At 40.0% G+C, this 12,297-nt stretch overlaps 1 protein-coding gene across 1 annotated transcript in view; it reads right to left on the bottom strand.

Annotated features, from left to right (window-relative positions):
• Positions 1-12,297, bottom strand: part of nlgn4xa (neuroligin 4 X-linked a) — a 112,113-nt gene that overhangs the window by 52,663 nt on the left and 47,153 nt on the right. Inside the window, exon 3 of the mRNA XM_056431653.1 lies at positions 8,639-8,791. Within this exon, the coding sequence (XP_056287628.1) occupies positions 8,639-8,791 (153 nt within the window). The remainder of the gene's footprint in view (positions 1-8,638; positions 8,792-12,297) is intronic.

The following is a 12,297-nucleotide window of genomic DNA, read 5'->3' as shown; positions in this document are numbered from 1 at the left end:
GATTTTTAAGAAAATTTGAGAAAATTATCACACAATTCAAAACGATAAATTCTTACACATTGTAGGTTTTACATAACATAACTTGTGTACAGTTCTGGAAGGAACAGAGAAAATGTGTAGAGTTAGGAGAGCAGATTGTGCTTGTTGTCACACCAGATGCCATCAAACAAATGACTCATTTAGCTTTTGATTTAGATGTTGTAGAAAATGTCATCTTTTACTTTTTCACTTTTTAGATGTTCCATCTGGAACTGATTGTCTGGGAGAATCAAATATTGGCTGCTATTGTGTAGAAATGGCGTCTTTTTTCATTCCTAGGCCTGGGAGAGGACATTTGAACAGAAAGACCTGTTTCTGAATCACACATCACTATTCATGTTGTAACCTAATGTAAAAACCTTCTACACGTTCCCAGCTAACGCTGAATTAAATAGATTTTGTTCTAATCATCTGAGTTTTTTGTTGTTGCCATCTATTTCAAAAAGCACTTCTTTCTTCAGAGGCAGGACTGCGACTCCGAAGCTTGTTTAACGGTTTCACTCACATGTGAGAGAGATGCTTCTAAGCACCAAGGTTTTGGACATTGTGGTTAAACTGTCAAAAACATAATAAACATGAGCAAATATATTGATGTTGTACATCAAATTAAAGAACACAACTTGGGCTATAAGAATTAGTACGCCATTTCAACACAACTCAAACACCAACTGAAATAATAATTAAAATATCATAATCATAAATTTGTCGGAGACGGACTCAGAACGTTTCCGAAACTAGCGACTAGTAGCTCCGTGCTATCGGAAAAACGTTGTCAGCAAATGCAGCTTACTTCTGTTGTTTAGAATAACAACAAATTATGTTCACCCATAGATTAAAACTGGCATGTGTTCCGTGTGTGTATCTGTCCCTTTAAAAACAAGGCGGACCTTTGGGGAATACGTCTAAGTCAGCTGTCAGGAAGTTCAATTTCAGCTAATCGGATTTCACGTTTCAAAAATAGCGATGCCTTTCGGTCTCCTATTCGCTCACAATGCTGTCAATATTGCCTTTCTTGGTACCAATCTGCCTGGCAACAGACCAGGAGCGACAAAGAGAAAAATGAGCATTCCGAAGAAAAGCCAATAAAGGTCGAGAAAAGATAATAATGCAAGACAGTGTTGACAAAATGAACCTCATCTCTTTTATTATCGAGATCCTCCAAAACCCAAACCTTTATGTTCCCCTTAAATAATTGTTTTCAGCGCACAGCACCACTTAGTTTGATCGTTCTTTTATCTTTGGTTTACTGCTGTAAAGCCACTGACTCATGTATTTGGATGTATTGACCACCATAAGTAATATACAAGCAAAATATATGTTTTGGTACATGAGAAAACTCAAATGGCACAGATGCTGCTCAAATGTGCGAAAATGCACATTTTAGAGACTTCGCCTAAATTCTCTTTACTAAAAACTCTTCAACTATTGTTCTGCTTTATTAAACTTCACAGAGAGACTGTTCACATGTTGTGCACATTATCTGGGTTAGTTCAAACCGTTGCAGTGCCTCATTCCAAAAGATAATCATCCTGAAAGTGCTTTTTTTTCTCGGCGAACCTGAAACTTCTCTTCTTGCTGTGTTTCATCTTTATTTACTCTTAACCAGTATCATGCGGCGTCGGAAATACACGAGGGCAAAGGGCAAAAATGCCCCCAAAATGTCCTCTAATAATTATGAACTTGTCAAAAACATCGCCGCCTATATGACCCGGTCCAGTCGCCACGTCATGTGTTGATTGTCGGCGTGATGCTGCGGGTGAAGACCCGGATGCAGCGCGTCTTCATCAGTCCTGAGACTGAGAGGAGGACTTCATCAAGGGGAGGACACGTCACGCAATACGAGACCTTCACCAGGAGACCAGCAACACGCCGTCGCTACGGTGAGTGATGACTCGTCACAACTATTTCTAAATGATTAAGTTCGCTTTAGCTAGCTAGTTTAGCTCTGAAGGTGCGTTAGCTACAAAGGCTCTCTTGCAACCTAGCTCACGTTAGTCAGAGTGCAGTCAGTGGATCATGTCAGACCAGCTACTGCTCCGATGACAGTGACACAGATGATGAAGGTGATGATGAACTGGTGCTAGTTGACAAATGAGACACTCGTATATGTACATATTTATTATATTTGTACACTGTACATATAATGTTATATGTCCTTTTTCATTTTCGGAAATTACATTTTCCCCTCAGCTCTACTGAGTTTTTGTTTGTAAATTAAATTTAATTAATCTATGTGCCACTTTTTATAGTGTTTATTTGTTGTATTAAAAAAAAAATTCAATAAATATTATTTTGATTTATAAAAAAACAAAGAAATACGTTATTATTTGTATTAGTTATTTAAAAAATGTAACAACAAGAAATAACCAAGCAATAAGAATACAATTGAATATGATTGACTGATTTGTTTGTTTTTCTGTTCAAACAATCTAAGAAAACAATTGAATCCGTAGACTACTGCTTAATAATCTTAATATTATAATTTGATGACAATTGCTGATATACTAAAAGCCTAAATTAGTATATTTATTATTTTTAATGAAGGTTACATGTTATTTTACAAGTTTAATTTATTTCAGTGGGGGCAAAAATTGCCCCTGAAAAAATATGTAAATTTCCTACCCTGGTAACATGTATACAAATATTTACACATCTGAACAAAAGCTCACATGTGTTGCCTTTATTATAACGCCAACATTATTCAAACAGCTTTCGTGGTTGCAGAGATGTACACCATTTTTATTTGGGTATGTTATTTCGAGAAGAAACCTAAAAAATCGGTTGTTTTTAAAAGGTGAATAGCTACATCAGACCTATATTTACAGCAGAAATAAACTCTCAACAGCCTCTTTCCCCTCAGTTAAGTCTACATCCGCGTTCCTAAATACCCCTCAGTGTGAGTACTCTGATGATGTGATCTCTGATTGAAGCCGAAGCATCACAAGCCATTTACAACGATGAAACTTCCGAAAGAGAAAGACGGGTTCCTGTGTGTGTTTTCCACTTCAAGGTTACACTTGGAAGAGGCAAAGTAAACTCTGTGACAACCTTAAAGGATGCTTTTCGGATCAGAAGAGGCCAGATGTTCAGTTAGCAACAGCGAAGCTTCAGCTGGAATTTGCAATCTCTTCAGAGCCTTTGATGTCATCAGCCTCCCTCTCAGACTGCGACAGACATTCAGAACCCAAACCTTTTCGTCAAAGGCCAGACGAAGTCTCCCTGTACGATCCACAAACCACTTTCATCTGACAGAGGGAACGAAAATAAGACGCCCAGCAGTGCGGTTGTAGATACCGGCTCAGATCGCGACGGATCCAATTTTTTTTCCAGGGGTGGAAGTGTTAGAAGGCCGCCGCATGTTTGATGCTGCCGAGTGATTACGGTAATTGGAAAAAAACATGAGAAAATGTGAGACTCTTCACATCATTTGCATGGGGATGATGTTGTGCTCCAAGGGTCATCGAGGCGGCGTATGAATACGAGCATTTTGTAAGAAAGCAAATTGGAGAGAAAAAATGCGAACTATCTCCGACACTAGTGGCTGATTAGCATGATATAATAACAAAAAAGACCAACCACGCAAGCAATCAAGAATATATCAAACATGCCTCTCTAAGGCCACGTTTACACATAGCCGGGTATTTACAGAAACGAAGATTTCTGCCCCTCCGTTTTCAAAAATAACGTTGTACACACAAGGTCGTTTTCAAAAAAGTTTCTGTTCATATGAACCCGCATAAATACGCCCCCGGGCGCCGTCATAACTATGCCAAACCTGTAGTCGGCAGTGTAACGAGAAGGATAAAGACATGCAAACCAATCAGAATTCTCAAAACCAACAACAACTACGAAAAACACGACCAACTTCCTTTTCCTTTAGAGAGTAAATATGGCGCGAGATTCATTTGTATGGACAGACAGCGAAGTGGAGCTGCTGCTTCGAGTCGCCTTAGATTATAAGGCAAATAAAGCACTCGATAATGTGGATTGGGAATCATGCCAAACTAAATACAAGGATATGTTGGCATTGTTCTTAGAACAGTACCCGTCCGAGACCTCCGAGGAGTATCCTCATGTCAAGGAGGAAATAACTCGGGCGCACCTGACAACGAAAATGAAGGCAGTCAGAGGAAAGCACCGGAATGCAGTCGACACTGGACGTAGGAGCGGCCATGGTAGAGTGGTACTTCTCTACTACGAACTGTGTGAGCAAGTTTGGGGTGGTTCCCCTGCCACTACAACCATCCAGTCCGGCATCGAAACTAACGAACTGGACTCTTCCGTCGCACCTTCCCCCACCCCATCTACCTCGTCTGAAGTCGCGGAGCTAGAGTCTGAAGCAGAGGTAGATGTTGATGGCAGTGTGGCCCCGACCCCCACAGTGAAGGAGAGGAGAGCCCTGCTTCAGGTATGTAGGCTATTTATTGTCATATTATTGTCATCTATTTATTTTTGGTTTTATTTCAAGGAACTTGTGTGTGTATGTTATTTATTTTAAGACTTCCATATACAGGACTGTCTCAGAAAATTAGAATATTGTGATAAAGTTCTTTATTTTCTGTAATGCAATTAAAAAAACAAAAATGTCATGCATTCTGGATTCATTACAAATCAACTGAAATATTGCAAGCCTTTTATTCTTTTAATATTGCTGATTATGGCTTACAGCTTAAGAAAACTCAAATATCCTATCTCTAAATATTAGAATATCATGAAAAAGTATACTAGTAGGGTATTAAACAAATCACTTGAATCGTCTAATTAACTCGAAACACCTGGAAACACATTTTCAAATGTTTGATTTTGTTTTGCTGTTATAAATCTTTTTTTTTACTTGGTCTGAGGAAATATTCAAATTTTATGAGATAGGATTTTAGAGTTTTCTATTTTCCGATACAAAGTCTGTTGTGAATCGTGATGTTTAGTCTTAAGGACTTTGGACATATATTTATTATGGTGAGGGAAATGTAGGCCATCATTTATTGTGGTGATATCAAATGAGATAGTATCTGGATAGGTTGACATCTACAAATTAGTTACAAACTATTATCGTTACAATGAATACATTTTGTTTGGTCTACTGTGTAAAGGCTAAACTGGATGGACACCGGCATGAACGGCTGAAGAGAAAGCTGCCAGCTGAGAGCCAGTGGCTGAATGCCATTGAAGAGGACAAAGCTGTCAAGAAGAAACTCATTGAAATGATCGAGACCTCAGAAAAGCAAGCATCTGATAATTTCAGCAGAATAACAGAAACACTTGATAGGCTTACAACATCAATTGCTGATGGGTTTAATCTCCTGCGACAAGTCGTGCACACACCGCCACCACCGCCACATTACAACATGCCATTTGACGGAAGAGGTCCTTATGGACAGATATATGCACACACGCCACCACTACAGTCATATTTACCAAATTCAGCACCAGTTCAGCACTCGGTCCCACCCAACTCATCAGCTGACAATAGAACACAGAATGCAGGGCCACTCAGCACCATCAACACAGCTGATTTAACACACACACCTGTCGAGGGCATAGGGCAGTTTTCATTTACTCAAGCCCTTTTCAAGGAAGCTTAGTGAATTTACCTCCGATGGTTTATGTCTTGAAATACATGTTGTTGGTTATATACCATACTGGCAAGTATCAATTACTTGTATTGTTTTTTTGGGGGGTGTTTAGTGTGAAATGTTACCCCTAGCAGTTCCAATATTTTTGTGAACAAAGTTTACAAATGGATACTATGTACAAACTATGTGCACCACTTGTGTCAATGTAGTTATTCCTCTTGAAGTCTTAAGTTTACTTGAAGTAGCTTTTATTTATTATTTGAAAAGTTGCACGACAGAGGCAGCTTCTTTGCACTACTACCTCTGTTTTTCTGGCTAAATGACAATCAGGCATTTTGTTTGTGTGTCTTGTCAAGTGTCAGAAGTAAAATGTCTGAAAACTGAAGATGTGTGTCTGTGATTAATCAATATGGGTCAAACCAAACCAGATCACCTTATTTCAGAAAGCTTTCACACAGGACCATGAAGAATTTCTCATCCTTTATGTGGATAATGGTATTCTACCAAACATGCAAACAGTAACACTTGGCAATGTCAATAGATTCCATTCAAGTGGCTTGTTAACTATGTACAATGTAAATGTAAAAAAAGAAAACAACTGTAAACATATTTGCTTGAACAAACGTCTTGTACATTTAAATGCTGTGATGAACATAGCCAAAACATTTTGAACAATGAGATCTTAAAGGGTTGTATTTGTAGCAGACAGTTTTGTCTGACGCTCAGTATGACTGAGTATGACACATTGGAAAGAGGTTTGTTCCTTTTAAGGATCCAGGAATTGGGTTCGGATCCTCCTGACCCTCTTCCCTTCTGCTGTCATGGAGTCCCCTCTGACAGCTGGTTGTCCCGGTCATACTGAATTGCCTCAACTATACTGTGGTCGTCTACTCTGTCCTTAGAAGCCTCACAGTAATTGTGCAGCACAAAACATGCATAAATTACAAAGGGCAGATCATCTAGATTAATGTCCATAGCCCTTCTCAGTGCTCTGAACCGGGCTTTTAGCCTCCCAAACGCACACTCGATCACCATCCGTGCTCGGCACAAAGATAGTCCAAAGTCCTGCTCCTGGGCAGTGCTTCCCCCATTTACATACTCGTTCATCACATATGGGAGCAGTGGATATGCAGTGTCACCGAGGATGTACACTTGTATTGGCTCTTCATTTTCAATGATTTTCCTTGGACAGGGAGGGATGTTTCCATTTTTCAAGGACGTGTTCAGTGAAGAGTTTGCAAAAATACGGGCGTCATGCACGCTCCCAGGCAATTTCACAACTACGTCCATGAATGAATATTTAGAATCACAGGTGGCTTGAATGTTTAAGCTAAACCTCCCTTTTCTATTGAGGTAATCAGTGGAATTGGCAGATGGTTGCTTAATCTCTACATGCGTTCCATCCACAGCACTGAGGCACTGAGGGAGGCCATGAGCTTCTTCAAATCCCTGCACAAGGGACTGGACAGCAGCTTTTGTTTTGGGCAGTTTTATATATTTAGGACCCAAGTTAACTGTTATGGCTCTACACACCTGTCTGATTATTATTGAAACGGCCGGTCTAGACAGACCGAATGCGTTTGCCGTTTTACGTCGTCTACCCTCATCAGACAAATAGTAGAGGGTGAGGGCAACTTTTTTAACAACACTGAGTGGCGACCGCATGGCAGTAGTCTGACCTTCTATAGAGGGGCGCAGTAACTCCGAAAGAGACAGAAGTGATGAGCGCGACATTCTAAAGTTGTCATGCCATTCTTCCGGGAGGACGAGTTCTTTTTCGAAGTTTTCCCACCAGACAGCGGTTCGCCCTGGTCGGATCAAAAACTGTCGGCGGCGACGTTGGCAGGCAATGTATCGACGTCTTGGGAGTATAGAAAGCTGAAGAAGGACTGCTGACCTCCGTGCAGTTCTTCGCCTCTGCTCCTCGATGTAAAAAATCAGTTGTGTTTGTAAATACAAACAGGCCAAAAGGGTTTGCATTAACGCACAAATGAGCACTACCTTGACACCATCCATGATCAGTAAGCAAACTGTAAACATAGGACGCTCACATGACGTCAAGCATTTTTAGTCGCATACTGTGACGTTTGACAACCTAAAACTCCGTTTGACTTAGGTCACACGCAAACACAAAAACTGAGTTTTCAGAAATCTCTAGTTTGGCCGGAGTTTTTAGAAATGATCGTTTTCCGTGATAAAACCTCCGTTTTTGTGTAAATGAAAGGCCGAAACGCATGAAAATATATGCGTTTTCCCATCGTGTAAACGGGGCCTAAGGGTGTGTGAATTAATCTGCTAGATGTGCTAAGTGTGCACACTAAATGTCCTTATTTTTCAAACCACTGTTTTTTTTTCAATGAACAGAACATTAAATGAATCGTAAATACAATCTATACATAATTAATTTGTACATGACTATTCTCTGGTGGTTAATGAAGTCTCTACAGAGGTGTGTAGAGGCCCATCTCCAGTGTTCTAATGGTACATTGTGTTATCGCCTTAGAAGACCAACAGAGAGGTAGAAAATCCTTTGAGAAAAAACATTTTCATGTGAGCACAGCTGAAAACAGTTACGCTGCTGAGAGAAGCAATACAACTGGCCTTCCTTTGAGCCACAGAAGAACAACATTAATATGTACAATAAAAATCGTTATTTCTGACCTCGTCAATGTCTTGACTACATTTTATATTCATTTAGCGTTTTGATAAATATAAGTGTGAGATTTCATGGAAAACAACAAATTGTCTGGGTGACCCTACACTTTTGAACAGTAGTGTATATATGCTTTGGAAGAATAACATTAGGAATCTGTTCTGACATACAGAGCATTAAGAGTTTCATTGAAGTTATCAAAGAGCTTCACGAGGTTTTCACCATCCGGTCCCTTGACTGTTCCCAGAAAGCAACAAATCATCCGCCACAGCGTTCCTTCACAACGACCACGAGGCATCAGAATCACTCATATAATCAATACTTCGGTTCAGCCTCCTTCAAACTAATCAAAGCCTCGGATCGGTGGACTCACCCAGGACCCCGAGCCGGTAGTTGATGGTGATGACGATGACGTTGCCGTAGCTGGCCAGGATGCTGCCGTCGATCATGTTGCCGGTCCCCTCCATGTAGGAGCCGCCGTGGATGTACACCATGACCGGCTTCAGCCCGTTCTCATCGTGGATGTCTGCCCGCAAGAAGTACAACGAAATATGAAATATGCCTTTGAATCCAGCAAGCTTTTGGTGTCAAACCATTTGCAGGAAGTTGTTAAAAATGTATGGAAAATGTTGTATTTACATTATTATTAATATCACAAATAAGGAAAATGTTGTATTTACATTATCACTAATGTCCCAATAAAGGAACATGTTGTATTTATATTATAAATATGTCAAAAATAAGGGAAATGTTGTATTTACATTACCACTTATGTCACAATAATGGAGCATGTTGTATTTACATTATTATTAATATAAAAAATAAGGAAAATGTTGTATTTACATGATCACTAATGTCACAATAAAAGAACATGTTGTATTTATATTATAGTTATGTCAAAAATAAGGGAAATGTTTTATTTACATTATCACTAATGTCACAATAAAGGAAGATGTTGTATTTATATTATAATTATGTCGAAAATAAGGAAAATGTTGTATTTATATTATCACTAATGTCCCAATAAAGGAACGTGTTGTATTTATATTATAATTATGTCGAAAATAAGGAAAATCTTGTATTTACATTATCAATAATGTCCCAATACAGGAACATGTTGTATTGACATCATTATTAATATCACAAATAAGGAAAATGTTGTATTTACATTATTAATAATGTCACAATCAAAGAACATGTTGTATTTACATTTTTATTAATATCACAAATTAGGAACATGTTGTATTTACATTATTATTAATATCACAAATAAGGAACATGTTGTATTTACATTATTAGGAATATCACAAAAAGGGAAAATGTTGTATTTACATTATTATTAATATCACAAATAAGGAACATGTTGTATTTACATTATTAATAATGGAACATGCTATATATTTATACCACTAATGTAACAACAGAGAGCTGAATTGGCATCAGTTCATTCGTATAGGTTTAGATACCTGAGGTCAGCAGTGGAAAGTAACTCATTTAATACATTTTAAAATCAAAGCTACTTCTCCCTCGTGATGACGTAACCCCGAATCCCCCACATATGTTTGTGTTCGTACAATTGTGAACCGATCCGGACATGTGACATCTTCCCCCTGACATTCCTGATGACTCCACTGTGGTAGCCTCCATATGAAACATCACGGACTTCAGATTGTCTCAATCTACAGACACACCAACAATAAATGTCAACGTATTGGAATGACAAGCACATTCTACATCTGGCAGCTTTTTTTCCTTAAAAGATAAAAACTAGGGCTGTCAATCGATTAAAAAAAATTAACTAATTAATCGCACATTTTGAAATTCATTAATCGCGATTAAAAGTTTGTTTTCTTCTTTTTAAAGACAAAACTTCACACAGAGCTGTGTTTTCAAAGAGGCTCCTACCTATAAAGTGCCAGTGAGGTATTTAATATTGTGGATGATAAATTGTTTCTTCAGTGAAACACCCAGATTAGTAAGAAAAAATAAGGATATTGAGACCCCATTGGTCCTGCCATCTTTAACACTGAACAACAGCAGAACCAGTGAACTTGGTAAACTGACTGACATTCACATATGTCACGTTAACCCTCTGGAGGCTGGGGGCATTTTATACATTTTACAAACCAAAAAAAATTCACCTTTTAAAGGCGTTTGCATATGACACACACCCCCACGTGTTATACATCAAACATTCCAGAACAATCTCAGCTCTATACAATGAGGCACATTGTCCTCGCGCCGTGTTCGCTGGCTTCTGACTGACAGGTTGCTAATGAGCCTCACCTGTGAGGTGGGAGGTCCTTGTGATTTACTGAGTGTTCATTGGTTGTTTTTTTCGCAAAATGTTGACAGACAAACGGATTGACAAATCACGTTGAAGGTTTCGTGTGACGAGTTCTTTCCGCGCCGCGTCACCCGACACGTCGCCCCTCAGTTCCTCTGAGTATCAGAGGGGGAGACGGGAGGAAGGAGGAGCAGGAGGAAACCCGACTGATTCATCCACGAGTTTAAACTGATTTCTGCTCCTTATTTTCGCGGAGAAATAATTGTTTTAAAAACGGAAACAGTGTGAAACCGCACTGCCGCGGTTTGAAATTCAGGGGAGTGAAAAAACTTCAACGAACACCGGAAGTAAACAAAGTTGCGTTAATCGCGTTAAAATATTTTTGTGCGTTAACGCGGCCAAATTAATCGCATAGATTAACGCGTTAACGCTGACAGCCCTAATAACAACACATTTTCTTTCTCGCTAAAATCTTCCACGTAGAGGCGGCGGCGGCGGTCACCCAGGAAACACGGAGGATCTCAACAACCAACCAATGTCTACACAACAAGGGAACCGGTTTGACCTTTGTTGATTAATAGTGTACATAGATCAAGTTGGATATGAATCTCCAGCCCTCTAATAAGCGTTAACCCTTCGGTCTCTCCGTCTCCCCTCCTGGTTCTTGGTGTAATTTGCATGGGATGCTGCAATGAGCCCAGCTGAGCACCTTTTTCCTGAGGCTCTCCAGTTGTGATGAGCAGGGTGATGAGTGCATGTGTAGGTGGTGATTATACACATCGAGAGAGGGCCATTTGAGTGAAAGCAGGCGGAGGCAGAAGATGCATCGGCCTCCATCATCGAGTCCTCCGGGTGAGACGAGTTTATCCTCGCTTCACCCACGGGAAAAAAGACGGCGAGAATAACAAGCATGGTTGTCCTCACGTGGCCCCATAGACGACACAGCTGAGCCAACCCATTTACCCCCGGCCTCGCTGACCAGCCTGCTTGGAAGTCTCTCGAAGGTCATTGGGGTCATTGGGGACGAGAGCGTCTGCAAGTGAGGGGCGGGAGCCGGCCGGCTCGTGTGAGAGATTTAGAGCCGGGGTGGTGCGTTCGCTGTCACAAAGCGGCCTCGGTTCACCTGAACTGCAGCAAGTGAGTATGTTGAGTACACTGCCAATGCCCCTCTAAAAGACAAAAAGTGGTTCATTTGATAAGGGACAATGCACATTAACCCTTTATGGGGCACCCAACATGTCACAATCTCAACACTACAGTGCTATTGGAGGACATAACAAAACTGTTTTACTGTTGTGAGATAACAACATAAATATATATATATATATAGTTTTTAGGTCGAAAATTGAAATCAACGAAGTTACCATATTTGGTTCCTCACCCGATAAAGGGTTAATATTTCTTTTTAGCCAACAGGCTTTTTTTCATCTGTAGTCCCGAGAGTCAGATGTCATAAAAACACAAGATTTCTCACACAATGTTGGTACAATAATTACCCGTTCCAACGGGTGCACACGCAGGCAATAGTGAGAATAGTGAGTATACTCTTCGACGTTGTCATGTCCTAACAAGACATGCAAGGGTCGCAATAGATGATGTTTGTTTTGTATTGCAAACCAAACACACTTTGCATGAGTCATGTGACACTCACAGAGCCGCCGTGTTATGGTGGTCATTCACGAAGAGCTTCCATGTTGCCTTCCTCCCCTGTGAGGTTAGAGTTCGGGGGTTGAAAGGTGAAGGGT

The sequence above is a fragment of the Pseudoliparis swirei genome, chromosome 14, assembly GCF_029220125.1.
Source record: "Pseudoliparis swirei isolate HS2019 ecotype Mariana Trench chromosome 14, NWPU_hadal_v1, whole genome shotgun sequence".
In the NCBI taxonomy this organism is placed as follows: Eukaryota; Metazoa; Chordata; class Actinopteri; order Perciformes; family Liparidae; genus Pseudoliparis; species Pseudoliparis swirei.
This window is presented reverse-complemented; position numbering and strand designations above follow the sequence as displayed.